Below are 24898 nucleotides of genomic sequence, written 5' to 3'. Positions count from 1 at the left end.
TTAAAAGAGAGTCTGACCCATAATATTAAACTGCAATAATTACCTGTGTTATTGAGTCCAAATAAGAGGGGACAAGAGATTGCAAATGAAAGGACCCAGACCACTGCAATCATTACAGTCACTCTTCGCTTGGAACTGTAGCGAGTATTGTATAGCATCGGCATTGCCACTGCTGTATACCTGAAACAAGTAGACATTATAAACAATTCATGTACAAATCTATTGCAAAAAGAAAGTGAACATGTTTTACAGACATTAATCCTTTCTCTGTACTTAATAAGTTTTTATAAGTGGTGCAGTTAGAACAGGAACTGTACCAACTAGGGATAGATAGATCAGTTAAATTTATTTTGCAGCAATTTCACTGTCAAATTCTGTGAAAATAGTCTCCAATTTGCCAAATTTTCTGCATCAACAAGCTTTGCTTTAAAAATATATATTTACAAACACCTTCACATATTGGTTTTCAAAGCGTTTTTCTGTGTCTTTTATTGTCATTTGATTTTTTCCCAGAAAAAATAAATACTTTAATAAAAGTTTTTGTGCCTGGTGTTCATCTTTTAACCAATGATAAGCATTTTTTATGCTCTCATTAAAAATTACAGTAAAAGAGTAAAATTTGATTATATTATCATTTATTTTTATTGAACAATGCCATAATCAAGAAGAAGGCCACAATTGAAAAGGGAAAATACATACAATCAAGTATTATCAAAGGTACTAATGGGAAACAAAAAATAATGATTGTATTTCTTCCAGGTTAACAGGGGTTGGTGGTCTGCACCCAACTCCACATAGGAAAGTAGAGGCCTCAGGTGTTAAGCATATATTTGGGATTTGGACAGTGGCACAACTAGAACCTTCAGGGCCCCAATGCAAGAAACCATAAAGGGCCCCCCTGAACCCCAGCCAGGGCCCATCCCTCCGAGTCTGGCGGTGGAACACCAGGGCATGGTCACAGGTATGACCTTTGTGAGCCCTGTAGTTCCACCACTGGTATCAGTAGTTTTTTTTTTAAATTTAGATGCCCCATCGGGGGACTGTCCCTAGGCAGGATGGGGTCCCCCTCCCCAGAAGAGATGAGGTCCTTTTCTCCAGGGCAGATGCAGTTACTGCACCCAGGTAAGAAGGGGTCCCTGTCCCCAGGGGGAGATGGAGGTTGTATGTAATGGTGTGTGGGGAATGGGGCCCTCTCACTCACCATAACCAAGCTGTAGGCCGCGCACTCATCCATGTTGGCCTGGGCTTCATCCAGTGTGCTGGAGGGGCGATCAGCATATCTTCCAGAAAGACCTTTCATCATCTGTGTATGACGGGGGAGGAGGGGGGCTGGCAGACAAGCCTGCAGTGTCATCCGGGGAGCCGGCTCTCATAGTGCTGCACTGCATCTGTGTGCCTAAAGTTTGTTTACTCAGGAAAAGTATGCAGTGCAGTGTGAACCGGACTCAGGGGGGGGGGACGGGACTATCGCTGGGGAGAACAGACATTGGACTGAGCGGCAATGCATGGAGCAGGAGAGGGGTACTCTGAAGAGCCAGCCGAGGACACAGGTCATGCGGGGAATGCACAACTAAAGAGCAGCCAGTGCGATAGTCAAGCATGGAGCTCTGCTAGTCACCCTCGACATCCAGCCACCCATGTGCATGGTGCACTGGTACCCCTAGCTGCCTATGCTGCTGCTGGCCATATGTAGAGGAGGCCGCATGGGCCCCCTGTATCACAGGGCCCAGTTGCGGTCGTGACTGCTGCACCCCCTATAGTTACGCCCCTAGATTTGGAGTTTCCTGGTGGGAAATCAAACAAGACATTTTTTGCCTGTAGTCTAGTTGAATACTATTGAGTATTTAAAAATGCTACTACTTGCTTAGTTTCAATTGTAAGGTTTGGATAAACGATTCCCAGGTTTCAAAACATTTCTGAACTTGAGCTTTTTTTTTTTGTAGGGAGTCATCCACCCACTCCCTACAGGACAAAAAGGTACATTTTTCACGAATAGTGCAATGAATTGAAGGTCAAAATAAACATATTTATGCAAAACTATAATTTGATTACTAAGGAAATAATAGTAGGAAGTCAGATGAATTCTTTGAATAATCTGGTACCAAGGGTGTCTATTATGCTGTGCGGGGGTTAGAGTTAAATAGTTAACTAGATGCATGCTAAAATATTGTACTACTATAGTTTGGAATTTTTCATTCTTGAGATATGGCAAAAAGCTTAGAAAAAGGTTGGCATTGTAATGTCCACATTTTTACAGAAGGAGGAGTGCAAGCTCCTTAAGTAGGATAGGTGAGGAGTAATGCAGAAATTATGGTAGAATCTGAGGTTTCAGGTTATATAATTCGAGGTCAGATAAGTTGAGTCCTCCATTTCTAGTGGGTTGTTGTAAAGTGCAGGATCTGGTGATTGCCCACCTACTCCCCTATATTAACTCCCACAATGTCTTGTAAATAGGTTTGAAGTCAGAGTGTTTTGAGAGGATGGGGAGAACTTGCAAGGTAAAGATATGTTTTGGTAAGATTTTAATTAAATGGTCAGTTTCAAAAAGGAGTAAATATTAAAATTGTATCTAACTTAAAAGTGCTGCTGTGATTATTATCAGTGATGCTATGTTGTAAGCCTTTGTACACACGGTTGGAGATTCCGACGGAATGTGTCCGATCGGACCGTTTTGTCGGATATTCCGACTGTGTGTGGTCTACATCAGACTGTTTCCATCGGAGTATCCGACAGACCAAGTTTTCAAACTTGCTGGTAAAATTTTCCGACAAAATGCTCCGATCGGACATACTCCGATCATGTGTAGAGAATTTCGTTCGGACAAAGTGACACGCATGCTCAGATCAAATTCCTACACCAAAGCTATTGGCTACTAGCCTGAACGTAGTCCCGTCGTAATTAAATAACGCCATCACGTCGGATTTTCCGACAACTTTGTCTGACCGTGTGTATGCAACAGTTTCGGACAAAATCCGACGGATTTGGTTGTCGGAATCTCCGACCGCGTGTACAAGGGATAAGTGTAAAGCCCACCACCCCTAGTGTTCTAAAAATTATTAAATACTAATTATGCATATAAAATGTCTAAACCACCAAACAACAATTAAAAGTATACATCAACAAATGAAATTATACAAACATAATCTGCAACAACCATAAATACTGTAAGTTTAAATAAAACTGTGCACATCATAAAAATGAGACCACTTTAAAACAATTCCTTATCTAATAATCACCAGGGAACAGGGTTTATAGTTCAGCAACTGGGATAACTTCAGACAACCCCCATATGGAAGTTTTTCATTTATGGTCCCCTATCTAGAAGACCACAACAACGGGCACATTGAGAGAGATCAGTAGGCGCAAGGGAGGATGTGGAGGAGATAGGAAGGCCTGAAAGGAAAAAAAAGAGTGGTCGAAAGAGTATCTTTATTTGAGTTTACTACTGAATGCTCTAGTACAAAATAATACTACGAGAGCAATCCTAGTTTTTTGGTGGAATTGCTATATTGGTTTCTTCAAATATTCCCAAATATAGTTGCTAAATCATTTTGGCAAAACGCATGTTATCACTGTGATTATTAGTTTTCGGTGGATCTGTTAAAAAAAAGTTGTGTTATCAAGCAGGAGTAAATGTTTTTAATTTGTTTTTATACAAAATATAGTAGAAGGTGTATTAATTACATAAAGAGGACACATTTTAAATGATACATTAAAAACAATGTTGTATAGCACATGGAAATGTGATCTCTTTTTACATTTTTTAACACCTTTCTATCTGTCTATAGTACAATGACGGCCAGGCAGGAGCAATGTTGTTCTGCCAGAACGTGCCTCTCGACACAGCCATTGACTAATCACTATACCAGCCCACTGCCAGCACCATGAGATCACTGAGACCAATCACAGCTGATCACATGACAATTGTAAACAATAAACCTTTCATGCCATACATTGTATACAATCATGTTGCTACCTGTAATTGGTCACGGTGATTACATGGTACAGACAGGGTCAATCACAGCCCATCTGTACCATGTGATTAGTTTTGTCCAATAGCAGCTAATCACAACAAAATACACTGAATGAACCGGTTTTAGTCAGTAAAACTGGTTGGTTATACCAATGAAATTCATTGGTATAAGCAATCATAATGTGTTACAAAAAAAATCCTGATCACTTACCCAGGGTAGTACAGTGTTACTATGGTTAGAAAAAAAATGTGAAAAAAAAATTATAAAAAAGAAAAATATTTATATATATATATATATTTGTTTACATACTGTCACCGGCCATTGTCCCTGATCATCGCCACACCAGTTATATGATAATGCCATAATGAGCTGGTGGCAGTATGTTTTTGATTTCTTGATTTTTCAAATAATTGTGACAAAAAAATTACAACTTTAAAAAACGTGCCATGCCTTTTACTAAATACCTTGGGCTGTCTCCAAAAAACAAGGGTAATTTGGGGGTATTTGTACTATCTTGGCATTTTTCGAGCCTCAGAAAATGAGATAGGGTGTCAGTACATCAGGATTGATTTATTTTCAAATATACAGTGGACTCTTTCCTTCAGAATAAATAATAAACACTGATTTGGGTTATTTTCACCAAAGAAATGTAGCAGAATACATTTTGACCTATATTTATGAAGAAAGAATATTTATTTGCAAATTTCTAACAGAAATAAAGAAAAACACATATTTAAAAATAAACATTATGTCTTTCATTTATTCATTTAATTTTCTAAATTTATTTATGTAGAAAAAATAAAAATCCAGTGGTGATTAAACACCTCTCTGTATGCTCTGTATGAAAAAAAAATATATATAAAAATGTCTTATGCATACAGTGTTGCATGAACACGCAAATGTCATTCAAAGTGTGACTGTGCTGAAAGTTAAAAATTGGCCTGGACAGGAAGGGGGTAAAAGCACTGAAGTGGTTAATAAAGCTTTAAAAGGTTTTACACTATGTGAGCCTCTTCTCTCTTATTTTCCCTGAGCTGCTACTGAAAGGAGAGCCTGCAAATTGGAGGAAGAAAAATAAATAAAAAAGTAGAAGAAAGAAAGTGGATCCAGGAAACACATGAATTTTGATTAACTTAAGGATAAGTGGTGAATCAGCTCATCCTTAGTGGTCAACACCATCTGGTGAGTGCTTATCCCTTAGGGCAATGATGGCGAACCTTGGCACCCCAGATGTTTTGGAACTACATTTCCCATGATGCTCATGCACTCTGCAGTGTAGTCGAGCATCATGGGAAATGTAGTTCCAAAACATCTGGGGTGCCAAGGTTTGCCATCACTGCCTTATGGTGTGCTTAGGGTGTGCACTGTGGTGAGAAATTCAAAAAACTGGTGGAAGACACAGAAGGAACACAGAAGGAACACTGGAAGCACTAGGAACTGTTGAACTGCAGATTTTTGATGGTTTGGACAGTTTTTATACAGTATTTCACAAATGTGAGTACTTGATGAGGGTATTCAGTGTAACAAAGGACATAATTGTCCATAGATATGGGCCGAACACCCCTCTGTTCAGTTTGCAACAGAACTCCCAAACAGGGGAAAAGTTCTGACACAATTGATAAAAGAAGTGAAAAGGTGCAATGCACAGATACCTCAAATTGTAGTACCCAATACTCCAAGGGCAAAGATAGGATGTGTGTATGTACACATATATATATATACACATAAATATATATGGTAATGTGTCAGTCAGGGCGGCCACCAAGAAAGCCAGAAGCGGGTTCCAATAGGCTAGAATAAAAACAAGGAAAGGGGCGCCTCTGAGTATGTATCATAAACAATTTATTAAACAACAATATCCGGTCACATTGAGGAAAGGAAAGTTGTATTCAGGTCCATTAGCTGGGCTGAAGAGATGAGATGGGACTGCAGGTCATGGTAGATCCTGTAAAGCTGGCACCACATCAGATCCAGGCAGGAAAGGGTGGGATGGCTGATCACAGCAATGTCACCTTCAGGCCGCGTACACACGGGCGGACTGTTCGCCCAACTTTGTCCGCTGAACAGTGTTTCAGCGGACAGTCTGCTCGTGTGTGGGCTTCAGCGGACAGTTTCAGCGGACAGTCTGACGAACAAAGTTTTTCGGAATTCCCGTAAGACAGTCCGCTGAAACTTGGTTTGAGCGGACAGTCCGCTCGTGTGTAGGCTTGTTCGACAAACTAAGTCTCGCGCATGCTCAGAAAGAATTTACACGGCGAAGGTTGCATTGCAGTGTATAGGACGTCGTTTTTTGAGTGCTGTCGTACGTGCCGTTCACGTCATCGCGCACGCGCACTGTTCGTTCATTGTGTGTGGTCAAGTCCGTTCATGCTAATTTTGAGCGGACTGTTTGTCGGATTGTTTGACGAACAAAGTTGGGCGAACAGTCCGCCCGTGTGTACGCGGCCTGAGTGATCCAGATTAATTCCTATCACCGTCAGATGGAGTCAAAACAGGGTCCATCGAGCAGGGATAAAGGTTCAAAAAATGAATTAATGCTAGTGCTACTGGCTAGCCACGCTGTGGCTCCACGATGTTTAGTCAGCCTCAGTAGCGGAGAAAGACATGGCTATGTAATCAGGATCAAAACGAGGCTTGGGGAGCAAATACAGCACGGCGCCCGGCAGTAACATCATAGATATGCAACGCATTTCAGAACTAGCATGCTATTGATGGAAGAATAGCAGTGTTCCTTTATCAAGCATAAAGTGTGTGACCCAAACGATGAACCCCATTGAAGTCTATAGGAGTCAAACGGGAAGAATGAATATGTAAGTAATATTGGCACTAAAAGGGGTATGGGGGTCCTGGTACTGGCCTGGGGGACATATATCAATGCAAAAATTATCGATTTTAAAGGAGCAGTGATTTTAAAGATGTTAATGTGCAACATTTAAAAAAGAAAAATTCCTTTAAATATAGTTCCTGGGGGGGGGGGGGGTCCCTTAGTCTGCCTGTAAAGTGGCACTTCTGTAGCATGCATAGAACATGCTGCAGCAAAAATTACATTTCTACAGAAAAAAAACAAGCTAAATCACATTTAAATTGACTCGCGGTTCCAATTGCTGACACCTGGCTATTTAAAAAAAAGAACGGCATAGGGTACCCCCCAAAATCCATTCCAGACTCTTATCTGAGCATGCAGCCTGGCAGGTCAAGAAAGGGGGTACAAGCGAGCACCCCCCTCATACACCATGCCAGTCCACATTCCCTTGACATGGGTGGATGCGTTGGGGCAGGGGGGTCGCTCTTCCCTCCCCAAAGCACCTTGTCCTCGAATTGGTGGGGACAAGGGTCTCTTCCCCTAACCCTGGGCTGTGGTTGTGGGGGTCTCAGGCTGCAGACTTATCTGTATTTGGAAGCACGCTTTAAGAAGAGGATCCCCAGATCATGCCCCCATGTCAATAAGTATGGGATACAAAGTTTTGCCCCCATACTTTTTGACAATTTTTTGGTGAATAGGTAGGGGTACTATGTACCCCATACTTATTCACATAGGGGGGGCTGGGATCTGGGGACTCCCTTCTTAAAGGGGGCTTCCAGATTCCAGTAAGCCTCCTGCCCGCAGACCCCCACAACCACAGCCCAGGGTTGTGGGGAAGAGACCTTTGTCCCAATCAGCATAGGGACAAGGTGTTTTAGGGTGGGGGCAGAGCCACCCATCCCCAAAGCACCCACCACCCCTTATTGAGGGCATATGGCCTGGTAGGGTTCAGGAGGGGGGGTGCTCATTCGCCTCCCCCCCCCTCCCTTTCCTGACCTGTCAGGCTGCATGCTTTTATAAGGGTCTGGCCTCGGGGGGCACACTCCATTTTTTTTTTACTTTTTTTTTTCAGCCGTCAGCGGGGAAGCCCATTGACAGCTGATTACTCATCTGTTGTTAAGGATGCCATGGACGGCTTCTCAGTCCCGCTATTTAATGACCAGCTTTTACTGCGCCCTGATTGGGCAAAGCTTTGCTCAATCAGGGAGCAGTATGCACTGTGCAGTATGCAGTGCATTGCAAGGCGTTTGGTGGGGCAAACACCCACCTAACACCCTGCAAAATTGGGTGTTCCCCGAACAGGACGGACAGCCAATGTTCAGCCCGAATTCATGCTCAGGCTGAACTGTTCACCCAACTCTAATTGTTCATATAACACTTAAAATAAAAAGATTATAAGGGATAGAAGGAAGAAGCTTGCATCTATGAAAAATGCTAAATTAATATTTAAGGGAGGCTTCTTAAAAAACACAGAATTTTAATGCTTTATTAGAAATCAAATAATTATTTTGAAAATTACAAATTATTTTTTCTTCTAAATATGAGGTAATTTTTGCCACTGGGAGGCAATGTACCGTATTTATCGGCGTATAACATGCACTTTTCACCCCTTAAAATCAGGGGAAAATCGCGTGCGTGTTATACGCCGATCCTCCGCGATTTCTGATTTTCTGAGCGATTTTGAGCCTCTGGGCAGCTTTCAGCCACCTTCGGCTCTTCTTGCGGCTTTCGGCCGCCTTTGGCCACCCTCTGCGGCTTTCGGCCGCCTTCAGCCATTCTCGGCGGTCTTCCGCGAATGGCCGAAGGTGGCCAAAAGCCGCCGAGGTCGGCCGAAGGCGTCAGAAAGCCGCGAGAAGAGCCAAAGAACTACCGGGCGCCGCCGAGATACACAGGACATCTTGGCGGCGACATTTTTAAAATCTGCGATTAACACAAACGAACAACAATGCACAAGAGGCTGCAATGATAGACAGGCTGCAATGATGGACAGGCTGCAGGACAAGGCTGCAATGATGGACAGGCTGCAGGACAAGGCTGCAATGATGGACAGGCTGCAGGACAAGGCTGCAATGATGGACAGGCTGCAGGACAAGACTGCAATGATGGACAGGCTGCATGACAAGGCTACAATGATGGACAGGCTGCAGGACAAGGCTGCAAATGACACTGACAAGGCTTCAGATGGACACTGATAAGGCTGCATTGATGGGCATTTAAATGTAAGTTTTTTTTCCTTACATTTCCCTCCTAAAAGTTTTTTTGCTTAAAATTCCCTCCTAAACTTGGGGTGCGTGTTATACGCCGATAAATACAGTACTTAATACCATGCAATGCCTTACCATAGCACCATTTATAGTATTTGTAAACCACCATATTTAATACAGGCTTCTGACTGGTCATGTAACATGATACGTTTTTATTTTCTAACGTGTTTCCAGTGGGTGGTTGGGATGGAGACAGAACAGGATCCAAAGAATGATGTTTGAGCACTGTTCTGTCCAATAATAATGTAAGCCCAGGCCATTGCAATGATGCCTTCTCAGGGGGTGTGTCGACTGCCTAGGTTTTACAGAAAGTGGGTTTGGCGGTGTTATGCCTCACTTAACCCAGAGGAGGAACAGTGCTGGACCCGAGGAGCAATGAGTCTTCAGGGAAAAATACTAAAGTATTGCAGCAAGAGCTATTTTTATATTTTCTATTTTTAACATACAAAGCCATTTAGTTCTATAACAAAGTTGGGCATTAAAAAGACATTAGCATTTTGTGCAGTGAGTGTTTACTGTACCGTGATTTAAATACTTTTTTTCTCACTGTTTAATATTAATGAAACCACAATCTAAAAAGGTTAATTTGCATTTTCTCAATATTAATGTTTTAATAATGTGCTTAGTTTACATCTGAATTGTATCTTCTGTTTTTGAATGAAGTTATATTCATTGTACTTTTTAAACTTTACTTTTGTTAGAAATGAGTGAATCAAATACTATCCATCCTGCCATGGATTCCTGCAGATACGCCTGTACTTTAAAACTTAAAAAACTTAAAAAACACACATTCATCGGTTCTGAAAGTGGAACTAGAGGCAAACTGTGAAATATACAGTTGAAATATTGTATATATTTCAGGGTTTTAAATATAATGAGAAAATATTAAAAGCCTAGTTCATCTTGAAGAAAATCATTTGCATTCATTATTTTTTCCACAGGACCCTGCAAAACATTGTTCCCACAATCAGTGGATTGCAGGTGCAATGTCAAGCTCCTGCACACTCTCCCTCCAGCTCTCTGCCCTCTGTATGGGCTTCCAGTTAGAAAGCCAGAGGAAGCGTCAATGGACTACTAGTGTGTTGATTATTGTACTCAAAGTCCATTGAGAATGATATGTCCTTAAGCCGTGGTGGCAGTCTAGACATGCAGTTTATTGATTCACAATTCTCTTGGGCTCTGTGGGTAGTAGGAGGGTGCTTAGGAACATGTTATATGTTACACCCCCAATACAGATGTAACATTTAGCATGTTCCTAAAGGACTCCTGTCCTGTTGTTACTGCTATTGGTCTTTTAGAGAGGGTTATTGTTCTGATGACAATGGTTTCATCAGACAGTGAGGGAAAGTTTGCAACAGAGCCACGGGGAGAAAAAAAATGATTCTGTTGGTTGACAATGGTGTGCATGTAATCACTGAAGGACTTGCTTTAAAGTGGTTGCAAAACCCTCTCATATACCCAGTGAAATGAATAGCCTCAGTTGACAATATTGAGATTTGTGGATAGAACACAACATCTCCCTACCTCCCCTCCCTAGTACAACACACAACACACAATCTCCTACCTTCCCTCCCCAGTACAACACCCTCATTCAGACCCAAATCAATCTTCAATCCCACACATGTTATATACAAAGTTTTTATCAGGTGGTATACTCAGAAATCTCACACATATACCAACAAACCCCAACCTCTTTCCATCCATACCTCACAGCAAATGTGAAACTGACCCTCCAAAATATATATGAAAATCTCAATATCATAATCAAACCAGCGGATAAGGGCAGGAGAATAGTTATACAAGATCGAGAAGACTATCTCCAGGAGGCCAAAAGATTACTATCAGATAAGAATATGTACATCTGACTAGGGATGGCCTTGCGGTTCGCCCAGCGGTGGGTTCACGTCAAATTTTGCGTGTTCGTGATTCGCCAAACCGGCGGACTTCTGGCACTGTTCGCGCGGCGGACATATGCGTTTACATTGTGAAAGAACTTTGACCCATGATGACATGATGACCCATGATGACATCATGGGGTACAGGACAGCCAATTGAGACATTTCAGCACATGGACAATTGGACATTCCCCCTACCTTATAAATAGACCTGGTCTGGTGACCATTTTACATTCTGTCTTTTGTCAGTGTAGGGAGAGGTTGCTGTGTGGAGCAGGGACAGACTGTAGTGACACAAATCGCTAGCTATTAGGTCCACAAAAGTCATTTTAAGGACTGGTATAGGTGTACAGTAAATAGGGTTCTGGTGCACTGCTGCTGACTGCTGTGCTGCTGATTGCTGAGTGCACTGATGACCGATTCTGCAGCTGTCTTTTGTCAGTGTAGGGGCAGGATGCTGTGTGGAGCAGGGACAGTCAGTTTAATCACTAGCTATTACTTTTAGGTCCACAAAGGTCCTTTTAAGGACTGGTATAGGTGTACAGTATATAGGGTTGTACACGTATAATATATTTTCTTTCAAATATAGAAAGCCTATTATACTTGACTGCTGAGCTGAGTGCTGACCGATTCTGCAGCTGCCTTTTATCAGTGTAGGGACTGAGGGACAGTCTGCAAATCACTACCTACTAGGTCCACAAAGGTCCTTTTAAGGACTGGTATAGGTGTACAGTATATAGGGTTGTACACGTATAATATACTTTCTTTCAAATATAGAAAGCCTATTATACTTGACTGCTGTGCTGCTGAGCTGATTGCTGCCCGATTCTGCAGCTGTCTTTTATCAGTGTAGGGACTGAGGGGCAATTTGGTGTTTGGAGCAGGGACAGTCTGCAAATCACTAGCTACTAGATTCACAAAGGTCCTTTTATAGGTGTACAGTATATAGGGTTGTACTAATATACTTTCTTTCAAATATAGAAAGCATATATAGGGCACTGCACTGCTGTTCTGCTGACCGATTCTGCAGGTGTTGTTTCTCAGTGTAGGGAGGGATAGTTTGGTTTTTGGAGCAGGGACAGTCTGCAATTCACTAGCTACTAGCTAGCTACTATTAGGTCCACAAAGGTCCCTTTAAGGACTGGTATAGGTGTACTAATTGGTGTGCAGTATATAGGAGTGTAATACATGTATAAAATACTTGCACATATAGAAAGCATAGTATAGTGCATTTCCACTGTGCAGCATTGTGATTGCTGAGCGGTTCTGCAGCGATACTACAAAGAGTGACAAACGCAATTTAAAAAAAAGTATTATAACTGTTGTGATAGACCAGTGGCCCTCAAAAACGACAGCTTTAAGCAGGGTTTTATATACCTTCTTCCACATACATACTGCACTTCTCTAGAGACTTTTGTCACAGGGTCATTTAAAAAATGACAGGCAGAGGAAGAGACAGGCCCTTCCGCAGGGGTGGTAGGGGTAAGGCAGGAGCACAGGCTTGAGCCAAAGTGGGAAATTGCAGAAGTGCTCTCTATCTCGGTGCTGGTGTAAGTGCTCTCTATCTCGGTGCTGGTGTCAGTTCTCTCTATCACGGTGCTGGTGTCAGTGCTCTCTATCACGGTGCTGGTGTCAGTGCTCAGTCTCCATCATGGTGCTGGTTTCAGACAGTGAGGGAGATAACAGCGGAGAAGCCAATCAGCAGGCAGTGCCAGCAACATGGCTGAGGATCAGCACTGGACTGGCACCTCCGGACCACCGCAGTGGAGCCCTGCATAGGTGGGGGTAAGGGTCGGGCAGAGGGAGGGGCTCAAGCACAGGTTGGCACACTGGGACACTGGCACAGGACTGCGCTGCCCTGACTGTGACACTGATCATCTCCTGCACCCCCTTCATAGCCTGCCCTGACCTTGCCTCTTCTCCATGGCCTTCATGCGCTCCTGAATTGTCAAAATTTCACAGATAAAAAAGAATGCTTGTCGTTGTCGATCCCAGATTCACTTAATATTTTTGTTATGTCAGTGTCCATGTGGTGGGACTATGTGTGCACAGCTAGTAAGTATTTTGTGGCTGAAAATATAACCTGGAGGTTTTTAAGATTCGCCTGCCATTAAAGTCAATGGGGTCCGCCATGAACGTTGTGGTTTGCAAACTTTTGGCCGCGTTCGTGGTTTGCGTCCGCAAAATGTCCCGTCAGAAGTTCGTCCATCACTACATCTGACTACGTTCCGATCCACTACCCCCGTTCAGTGAAGAGGTTCATGCATTAGTCAAACAAGCCCTAATCTATGAGATTATCAATAAAACAGAAGCATCATTCCTAAAAAAATGAATTCATATGTACCCAGCTTTAGGCCTCAATATATCAGCTCTGCTTCTGAGAACCTTCAGTATCACTAGGTGCAATGTACTCTCACTCCTCTTTATCATCTAAAAAGCTATTTTGATGGTTTTACCGTGAAGAAACTGTACAGTCATATTTAAACACACTGTAAAACTGCTATAATAAAGAGTTATGGTAAGATTGTTAAAATAGTACAATATTTATCTGACTGAATATCTGTTTTTGCAACTTCAATTAAGTTTTCAGTAAAAGCAGGCCTATTAGATTTATCGTATGGGGATGTGTTGACAGGGCACGAAACAATACAATTCAAGCAGGTGCCCAAAAAAGAAACATACTGCTGTAATTTGTCATTTTTTAGACTGATATTGCAGTTTAACAATATTTTTTTGCAGATTTTTATGATGTTTGTTGCCAATATATGGCTCTTTACTAGGATCCTATCTAAGCCTTTAGAAATATTGATCCAAGACTGCTACGTGCAGCTGCAAGATGTTTTCTCTTGTAAAATGATGTGTTTTTTAGAATTATGTTTATTCTATTCTTTTTGATCCATGCTGGATATGATACCCCACCATGTTGTTATGTTATCACAAAAGAATGATCAGTGGGAGAATGTATTTTCTGTATGATATAACGTTGCTTTACTTTCACTAATTCTTCCTTCAAAGAAGCTTTGAAAACATGGTATTTTTCATGTTACAGCTCTAAGTTGGAACTCACTTGGAGGCATTTAGTTCATTCAAACACTTCAGCATGATATGTAAGAAATAATTTTAGACAGCTGAACTAGCCTCTAGTGTCAGATACTTCCCAAAGCACTTTATGTTGTATGCGCGTGTACGTAATCAACAAGGATGCCAATAAATGTGTTTGTCAAGTAGAATAATGAAGCCTACCCTATGCCAGCCAAGCACATTCGTATGGTGCTTAAACCTCCATTATGTTTCAGGACCTATTACCACTTCAATGCATGCTTTTTGGAGCATGAGACTTTTTGTCTTATGCCCTGTACACACGGTCGGATGTTCCGACCACAAAATCCATCATATTTTTTCCGATGGATTTTGGCGGAAACTTGTGTTGTATACAAACAGTCGGACAAAGTTTTCGGAAAATCCTATCGTTTGGAACACGGTGACGTTTGTTTCCTACAACAGGACTATGTAAAGGCCAGTAGCCAATAGATTTCGTTTTGTAATTTTCTCTGAGCATGCGTGGCACTTTGTCCGTCGGAATTCTCTACAAACGATCAGATTTTGTTGTTGGAAACTTTTAGATCCAGCTCTCAAACTTTTTCCATCTGAATTTCCGACGGAAAAAGTCCAATAGAGCCCACACATGATCGGATTTTCTGACAAAATCATCCGATCGGACCTTTTCCGTCAGAATTTTGGACCGTGTGTACAGGGCATTAGGTTTTGACTCGCCTTCTACTTTGAGGTATGCTGACAGCCCATTCAAAATGTATAGGATGCCTAACTATATCTAAAGGGTAACTCCACTTCCATAGAGAAAAAATTAGCAAATAAAAACAAAATAATATAGCATATACAATTGTGACCCAAGTCATATTGAAATAAAAGCTTCACCGCGGCAGGGGGCGGCGGTGATGCTAAAGGAAAAAAGTGGGACTTTAAATGAAGCTCAGGATGACAAAAATGAGTAAAATGGTGGAAAATAAGGATTTAATAATGCGTAAAAAACACGTTTACATACAATTCATTCTATGTATACAAAAATGCACCCATAACATGGTGTCAATCTGAAACCTGGCAATAATTGATAATAACATATTTACAACCATTAATATTCAAAGTAAAATAAAAGGGACCACCATACTCATAGTTGGATATAAATGTTAAGATAATAGCATCTGCACTGTCAATAGGCTCAAAAACCCAAATATGTTAGAAGAAGTATAACACATATCATGATGGTTATATAGTTCATATATCAGTAGCTCGACGCGTTTCGCGGCTTTAAACCGCTCTTCAGGAGCAGACATGTAAGATATCTGCAATAGGAAAATATTTGTAGGTAAGTATATTAAATCAGGGTAGGGGGGGGATGGATAAAGCCCCCCCAAAAAACAGTATAAAACAAAAATGGCTTACAAATATGTGTGCACTGGAAGGTAGGGCGCCAAAGACCCCAGGCCACCCCAGAGCATCGGTGTCGGGAGCCGAGAGGGCATGTATAGGGCGGCGATCATCACTAGACATGTGCAGACTAGAATATTTCGTTTAGTTTTTTCGTTTTCGTCCGTAAATTTTATTTATTTAGTTACTCCCGAAATTCGTTTTTATTTATTTCGTTTTTCGTGCAAAAATTGCATTCGTCCGAAAATCCACATGAATTACGGTCGAATCTGTCTTGGAAGGCTTATGGTATCTGTCGAATGGATAAAGAAGATTCGATGGAGCTGCTAAACTATATAGCCTATAGGCGGAGCATTAGATTGCCGAAATGTACGATTGCAGTGTCGTATAGTTGCGACGATCCCGTCGAATATTATTATAAACGTGCAACGATCCCGTCGAATATTATTATAAACGTGCAACGATCCCGTCGAATATTATCATTATTTTTTTTTTATTTACTTCCCCCACCCAATTCCAGTATCGTTTCTCTCTGTCGATTCTGTTCTCTCTATGTCGAATATTTACTCTCTGTCGAAGCTTTTCTATATAATAGGACTAATAGAGGTAAACGAAACTTAGGCACATTCGACCACAGGTTCAATAGACATATGGAGTCACGTCGAATCTCCTATTCTATATCGAACGGTCACTTCGAATCTCCTATTCTATATCGAACTGTTGTAACAACGAAAACGAAAAAAAGCATTTATTTACGTCGGATCTTTCGTTTTTCGGAATCTGCACTTTCGTTATCGTTTGTCAAAACGAAAACGAAAATACCTGAAATTCGGACGAAAATGCATTTGGATGAAAACGAATGCACATGTCTAATCATCACAGGCAGGCGTCCGGGCGAGCTCCAAGCATCCCTAGTGTGAGTGTGAGAACTGGTGATGTGTGGGTGAAAACAAAGGTTGAAAACCGAAAACAAAAAACAAACCACGAAAAAAGAGGACCGAAAATAATGTTGAAGGGTGAATGTGTGGGGTGTGAGACCAGTGGATAAGGGTTAGTAAGAAAGTGATGAATGTGGAAGTGAGAAAATGAAATCCAAACAGAAGTGATGGTAGAAGACCATGGTAAGAGGTCATCACCGAAACATTCAATGGATAAGGAGTTAAATGAAGATAGAGTGTAAGATATACCTGTATTAGAAAGGAAAGGAAACAGTCCATAATTAATGTGAAGCCAATTGTAGTGTAGGGCTCAGAGGAACTCAGAGCACACCCGGACTGACGCCCATAAATACACGCCGCCACAGCCACGCCCCCTATGCCACAACCACAGACATGGGGGGGGCGCGGGGATGCCGATGCCCGGACGTACATGCGCCAGGCAGTCGGCACCACCCCAGTCCCACCTACAGTCGGGAGAATGGAAAGTGCTGAGCCAGAAGGACCACGCAACAAAGGCGCCGTACAGCCGGCGCGCACATGTGACGTCGACACACAGTGGCGGCAGACCCGCCCCCCGAACGTCAAATGTGGGCGGGGGGAAAAACCCCAGTGTGCGTCGCGGCTCCCGCACCAATTGAATACGGGCAGTAAAAGAGCAGAGACTACCCAGACAACCAGTGCACACAATATTGGAAGTAACAGTATACAATGTTATACCATAAGGTAACCATAGTTGGTGATGACCTCTTACCATGGTCTTCTACCATCACTTCTGTTTGGATTTCATTTTCTCACTTCCACATTCATCACTTTCTTACTAACCCTTATCCACTGGTCTCACACCCCACACATTCACCCTTCAACATTATTTTCGGTCCTCTTTTTTCGTGGTTTGTTTTTTGTTTTCGGTTTTCAACCTTTGTTTTCACCCACACATCACCAGTTCTCACACTCACACTAGGGATGCTTGGAGCTCGCCCGGACGCCTGCCTGTGATGATCGCCGCCCTATACATGCCCTCTCGGCTCCCGACACCGATGCTCTGGGGTGGCCTGGGGTCTTTGGCGCCCTACCTTCCAGTGCACACATATTTGTAAGCCATTTTTGTTTTATACTGTTTTTTGGGGGGGCTTTATCCATCCCCCCCCTACCCTGATTTAATATACTTACCTACAAATATTTTCCTATTGCAGATATCTTACATGTCTGCTCCTGAAGAGCGGTTTAAAGCCGCGAAACGCGTCGAGCTACTGATATATGAACTATATAACCATTATGATATGTGTTATACTTCTTCTAACATATTTGGGTTTTTGAGCCTATTGACAGTGCAGATGCTATTATCTTAACATTTATATCCAACTATGAGTATGGTGGTCCCTTTTATTTTACTTTGAATATTAATGGTTGTAAATATGTTATTATCAATTATTGCCAGGTTTCAGATTGACACCATGTTATGGGTGCATTTTTGTATACATGGAATGAATTGTATGTAAACGTGTTTTTTACGCATTATTAAATCCTTATTTTCCACCATTTTACTCATTTTTGTCATCCTGAGCTTCATTTAAAGTCCCACTTTTTTCCTTTAGCATCACCGCCGCCCCCTGCCGCGGTGAAGCTTTTATTTCTAGATGATAGGGATGGAGGCACATGACTTTACCCAGCCATGGCTTCACTCAAAGTCCCAAGTTCCCCAATTTTCCCCCCCAAGTCATATTGTAATTGAATGTTATTAAAATGTACCTCTCCTTTTCAATCTGCAGCTCTGTAATTTTCTGTAAATGCAATGCAAAATGGCTACCTAGAGGTATTCTGCAGACAGAATGTATACAGAAGCCCCCCAGAAACATACTTTCCTGCTTGTGTGATAGGCTCATTGTTTTACCCAGAAGTCTATAGTAAGATACAAGTCAGATATCGGGCATCCCCTGCAGCAAAAATGAAATTTTTGCTGAGATACTTCCAACAGGAAATTATTATTATTATACAGGATTTATATAGTGCCAACAGTTTGCGTAGCACTTTACAACGTCGGGGAAGACAGTAGAAATTGCAATACAATTCAATAAAGGAGGGATCAGAGGGCTCTGCTCGTTCGAGCTTACAATCTAGAAGGGAGGGTCAAGTGGAAGAGGATTTGATTGTGATTTGATTATACTTCTGTCTCTGTGTCAGGAACCATGAAGCAGACAGAGACAGAAGTACATTCAAATCACACTTGTTTATTAATAAAAAATAAAAAGGTAAATAGGAAAAAGCGTAGTCAAGCAAGCCAGAGTCCAATAGCCAGATCGGGTAGTCAGCCAGTCCAAAGTTTATAAACCAGATCCGGTAATCAGCCAGTCCAGAAGTCAGGGATCCAGGGAGAGCAACTGCAAGCAGGATAGAAGCCATGAGGGATGTAGCAAGCCAGTCTTGAAACAACAGCAGGAGATGGTTCCTAGTGATGTGACCAAACGTGAAAGCAATGGTGAAATGAGCTGGTAGACTTTAAAAAGGCAGGCCAGACGAGCATCATCGGGAACAGCTGGTAACTGTGGAGAGAGAAGAGAGCTGGCAATTAGTCGACAGCTGAGTGGCCAGCCCAGAGGAGGAAGGGCTAAGCCAGCCCTGACACTCTGTCTGTTTCATGGTTCCTGACAATGGGCCCAGGATAGCATGCTGGGGAGGTTAGTGAAGGCAAATATGCATGATGACAAAAAAGCAGAGCATTAAATACTTCCAGAGGACATTCAAAGCATATTACAATCATGGTAATAATTAGGGAATGATGAAAGAAATACAATACATTAGCAAACATTAAATACATAGAATGTGATGCTAAAGGAGAAAACTTACCCTAATATAGTCCTTCTGCAGGACCTGAATGATGTCAGAACAGGTGTCTGGAATAATGATTCCCAGAGTCTGGGGGGAGATGCCTGTCGAGAACTTGATGTCCTACAGACTTATTCCTGTCGCCAAGTACAGCAACATGGCGACAAGCCTTTGCTTGGGAGTGATGGCTTGCTGCATGCAGGTGTCCTGCTTGGTAATATCAGGGGACAGCAAAGCCAACAAACAGTGAAACATCCTGAGATAATTCCTAAAATCATCAGGATTATTCTGCTGGATCTCCCGCAAAAAAAGGCATGTGCAAGAATTGGTCACACTGGAGCAACCAATTCTTCATCCATGAACTCCTCCTGCCCTGTTCATGGACTGGGCTTGAGTCAAAGTAAAAACCCCAACACCAAGCCCCCACATAGCACAAACTCTATGACGTGTACGTAACCGCAACTTGGCTTCAAAACAGTTGGCTGGTCAGAACAAACTAACAGAACACACTAAAAATCAGAAAGGTCTGAGAAGACGACCTGAAAATAAGAAATAAGCAGACAAGAACGCGCTGAAAATCAAATACGTACTAGAAATAGCAAGCACTGAAAACCAGATGCGAATTGGCTACATGTACTGAAAACCAGATACGAACCCACAAGCACATACTGAAGAGCAGTAATGATCGGAAAAGAACGAGGCTGAAAAGCGCAAATCGTCTCTCACCAAACTTCTACTAACACAGGATTAGCAGAAAGAGCCCAAAGGATAGTGCACTGGCCACCGTACGTGTTGTATGTCAGCGTGTTCTTGCCGATCGGAATTTCCAACAATATTTGGCCGTGTGTATGCAAGACAACATCTGTCAGAAATAAATCCAGGATTTTGTTGTCGGAATGTCTGATCATGTGTACGCGGCAAAAGAATGTATATTACATATCAAGATATCCTTTCAATATTTTCTTTGATTTAGTCACAATGAGAATTCCAACCTTACTTGCATAATGCATGTTTTAACACTTGTTATAAAATGTGCTGTGTTATGAAGAAGCTGTTATAGGAGTTGTATGTTCTTTAGCTGTAGTCACTTCAGCTGTCTCATGGATGGGGGGTGCTGTTGTCTAGCTTTAGTTTTTAGATATTATGGCTCTTAATATCAGTGGGAGCTTGTGCTCAAAAATTTTTTTGGGGGGGGGGGGGGGCGCAAACAAACTGAAAAATTCTGAAGAAAAAAAAAAAAAAACATCAAATGCAGCCTCACTGTACCATCAATCACAGCCACTATGCCATCAAAGGCAACCCCTGTGTCCATCAACTCTACCATCAAATGCAGACACTGTGCCCATCAATCGCAGCCACTGTGCCCATCAAACAAGGTCACTGTGCCATCAAACGCAGCCACTGTGCCATATCAAATACTCCTACTGTGCCATCAAATTCTGCCACTGTGCCTCATCAAATTCTCCCACTGTGCCCCATCAATTGCTCCCATTGTGCCCCATCAAATACTCCCACTGTGCCCCATCAAACGCAGCCACTGTGCCATATCAAATGCTCCCACTGTGCCTTCCGCCCGCCGTCTGCACTTACCCTGTCTCGGTGGGAGCTCCTTGATGCTCCTCAATGTCTTCTCCCGTCCTCTCTTCCCATCCTCTTCTATTATTGGACGCCTGATAGGTGTCCAATCCCAGTGCCTGTCATTTCAGCCATTCACATGACAGTTAACAGATCCGAGCACCTGAATGGCTGAGAGGCGGTTTAGCGTTAGGAAAGCAAATATTCATTTACTTTTCTAAAACAGTTGAGTGACCTGCGAGTGACAGCTGGGAGGACTCCACTGCTGCCATTCTTTATGTGAGAAGCACTCAATCAACTGCATAAATGTAAGTATTGTCTTCTTGGCGAGTGTGACCTGTTCTGCGATTGCTGGATGCTGGTTTCGTGCATAACCTGGCCTTAGAAGTGATTTCCAGTGTTGAGTCCCAAGTTCCAATGTTTGTTGGTCGGAGTGCTTGTCAGTCGTCTTACATCAAAGCGTAATTGACCCTTGGAGCGTATGTTTGCTTGGGTCAAAGGGAGTCGGTAAGCCTACATCTGTTTAGGGTGGTGGTATCGGCACCAGGGTGTTTGCATTCAATATTCCTGTGGATTGGAGGACATCTTGATTTTTCTATTTGCACCAAGGGGGTTTTCCACTAAATGACTTTTTTTCTCTTTACATATATGTTCACATTGTAACTGTACAAATTACTATTTTTGTCAACAACTGTTTGAGTTTATATTGGGCAAAATACACGGGTCATACTTGTGATATTTGCACACATTTGTTTTTTAATTTTGGCGCAACACTTTCTTCTTACACGCTTGTTAGAGCCTATGGCTCTAATCAGTTGCTTCAAAAACACTCCCCCGCCACTGTAATTCAGGCAATGCATGAATCTATCTATTGGTGCTAGAGGGAGTGGCAGGAGAGAGGAGGCAGCACCCATGCACCCTTATGGACGTACCGCCACTGCAATATATTGCTGGTGTTGGGAAGCCAAGTGTATTGACCTGATATAGAAAAGGTTAGTCCATAAACATCTAATTCCCATCTTTTGTCTGATACTAGCTTTATGCATATATTACATATAAATATTGAATACTATGAAAATTTTCAGTTAATCAACTTCTTAATATTTAATCATATATATTAGTTCACTTTCCCCTAACAATTCAAGCATACCAGTAGACGTTTTAAAAGTCTAATGTGCCTTTAATGTGGGAATATTAAACTTAATCATAATAATCGATGTCATAATGTGATATGCATCTACGTTTGCTAATGCATCAATAATAAGCTCTAATGCCGGCCACACATTAAGCAATTTTCTTTCCTTTAACCACGTGTTGTAGGAAAGAAAATTGCTAATTTCTCCCATCAACACATTCAGTGTTGACAGGGGAATCCCTATCGCTCTGCTATTGTATTCTGTCAGCAGAAGGCTCCTGTGATGTCTACATACAATGATTACTATTGCCGGTTATAGATCCACTTCAGTATAACTAGCCTGACCATAGATTGCTTGAAATTAGGCCAGTTACTGCTAAATCAGCCACATTTCAATCTGTCTATGGCCAGCTTTAGAAAAAGAAAATGTCATGTCCACATTTAAGGCGATTACAAAGTTTAAAGGGGTTGTAAAGGCACATCTTTTTTATCCTAATGCACTCTATGCATTAAGATAAAAAGCCTTCTGTGTGCATCAGCTTCCCCAGCACCCCTGTAATACTTACCTGAGTTCCCTCTCTGTCCAGCGATGTCCATGAATGTCTCAGTCATTTGGGATTCTCCTTCCTAACTGGCTGAGTCAGCTAGCCAATCAGGGGAGGGAGGGGGCGGGGCTGGGGCAGGGCTCGGTGTCTAAATGGACAAGGGAGCTGTGAGTAAATGGACAAGGGAGCTTGGTGCCCCCATAGCAAGCTGCTCGCTGTAGGGGTACTAAACATGAGGGAGGGGCCAGGAGCAGCGAAGAAGGGGGGGATCCAGGCTGCTCTGTGCAAATGCACTGCAAGTAAAACATGTTTGTTATTTGTACAGGAAAAAAAAAAGAAGCCTTTACAATCACTTTAAACCTTGAAAACAGAAATCATGTTACATACTTGCCAACAGTCACAGATTGCCCGGGACAGTCATGGAAATCAGACCCATGTCCCGATCTGCTCCTGTCCCAGGGCAGAATCCTGAAAATGTGTCTCTGTCACGGATAGCCATGCTAGTGGAGCTCCGGTGCCGCTGGGTGGAGTGCCAAGAGACAGAGAATCCGAAGCATTGATTGCCGCTCTATTCCCCCCTCCTCCCCTAGCAGCTTAGGATAGACACTCTCTATACAACACCCTGAAGGTGGAGTCTGTGTGGCTTGCAGTGTGTGATTGGCTGTGACACAGGGAGTGGGTGTAGCCAACCTCTAAGATCATGCTCTGCCCACCTTCTGAAGGGAAGCAGATAGAGGAAGCTATCTTACAGGACTGCCCCTTTTCTGCTCGGCTTCGTGAACAGAGAGAAAGGTACCCATGCCCGCTGCCAGAAAAGCTACAGTGGTGAGTCATAGAAATCTAACTATCCTGTTCAGCAACTTTTGTGTGCCTTTGCCGCCACTGTCCTGTCCCAGTGTCTTCCCTCCCAGAAACCTGGAAAAACAACCCAGCTCTGCTCATAACCCCCTTTACAACCATATTTACCCCCCTCTTTTCCATCCCCTCAACTCTTCTCCACCTCCACCCCAACTCTGTTCACCCCTGTCTCCTCCATTTCCACCCAAACTCTGCTTACCCCCACCTCTTTTCCATCCCCACCCTAACTCTGCTCATCCCCCCTCTTCTCCATCTCCACTCCAACTCTACTCACCCCCCCCCCCCTCTTCTCCATCTCCACTCCAACTCTGCTTACTCCCCCTCTTCTCCTTCTCCACCCCAACGCTGCTCACCCTCCCAACATCCTGCCCTACCTACATTCCCTGTATTTTACCACATTTTCCACTATATAAGTCGTCTCAGCCTCCAGCCACACACATTTAAGCCACAACCAGTATTTAGCATATTTTAAACCACACCCACTTTTCGCTGCAGCGTGCTCTGTGCCCTACATTCTTTAAATTCTCCAATGCCATGCCTACAAAGGAATGCCACACACCTCATAAAAATAATACTCCTTCAGGGAAAAAAGTGTCCCTACATTTTCTTTCCAGAACGTTGGATATAAACTATTATAAAGCTGGCATAGTACAAGGGTTAGCACTAATGTCTTGAAGCACCAAGATCCCTAGTTTACATCCAATATGAAATCCTTCTTCATTAAGTTTATGATGGACTTTGCAAATTCAACCTGTGTCTGTGTGGTTGTGTATGCATAGTACATCTTTCTAATAGAATCCAAAAATATATTGAAGAGCATTTCTGGGCTAATAGTGAAAGCTGGCAGTAAGAAACTAATGCATTATTCATATAGCTGATAAAAATATTTATTCAATAAATCTTAAAGGGTCCTTACATCCAGACAACAGAACTTGAGAAACTGCTGCCGGTATAAGGTGCGGGGATACCTGCAGCAGCTTTAACCCCTTTCCACCATTGTCCCAACTCTTTGAGATGATATAATGCAATAAACAAAAATAGAAAAAAAAAATTGCGGACTTTACTGGTACCAGAAAGAGACAGTCAGATATCCCTTTCATGACTAAGCCTATTTTTGGAATTTGGTGTTTACAAGTTAAAATCCATATTTTTTGCTAGAAAATTACTTGGAACCCCCAAACATTATATATATTTTTTTAGCAGAGACTCTAGAGAATAAAACGGCGATTGTTGCAATATTTTATGTCACACGGTATTTGCGCAGTGGTGTTTTAAACGCAACTTTTTGGGAAAAGGGACACTTTCATTAATAAAAAAAAAACAAAACAGTAAAATTAGCCCAATTTTTTTGCGTAATGTGAAAGATAATGTTACGCCGAGTAAATAGATACCAAACATGTCACACTTTATAATTGCGCGCACTTGTAGATTGATGACAAAGTACGGTACCTAAAAATCTCAATAGGCAACGATTAAATTTTTTTTTACGGTTACCAGGTTAGCGTTACAGAGGAGGTCTAGTGCTAGAATTATTGCTCTCGCTCTGACGATCGCGGCGATACCTCACATGTGTAATTTGAACACCGTTTACATACGCGGGCGCGACTTCCGTATGCGTTTTCTTTGCTTCGCGAGCTCGCGG

The 24898-nt window shown here is 42.3% G+C and overlaps 1 protein-coding gene across 1 annotated transcript in view; it reads right to left on the bottom strand.

The window, feature by feature from the left end:
• DRD2 (dopamine receptor D2) overlaps nt 1–24898 on the bottom strand; it is a 640087-nt gene that overhangs the window by 80901 nt on the left and 534288 nt on the right. Inside the window, exon 4 of the mRNA XM_077458131.1 lies at nt 44–180. Within this exon, the coding sequence (XP_077314257.1) occupies nt 44–180 (137 nt within the window). The remainder of the gene's footprint in view (nt 1–43; nt 181–24898) is intronic.

The sequence above is a fragment of the Lithobates pipiens genome, unplaced genomic scaffold, assembly GCF_037356315.1.
Source record: "Lithobates pipiens isolate NorthernLeopardFrog02 unplaced genomic scaffold, aLitPip1_a1.2 Scaffold_27, whole genome shotgun sequence".
Lineage (NCBI taxonomy): Eukaryota > Metazoa > Chordata > Amphibia > Anura > Ranidae > Lithobates > Lithobates pipiens.
The sequence above is the reverse complement of the archived record's forward strand: the minus strand, read 5'-3'. Positions and strand labels throughout refer to the sequence as shown.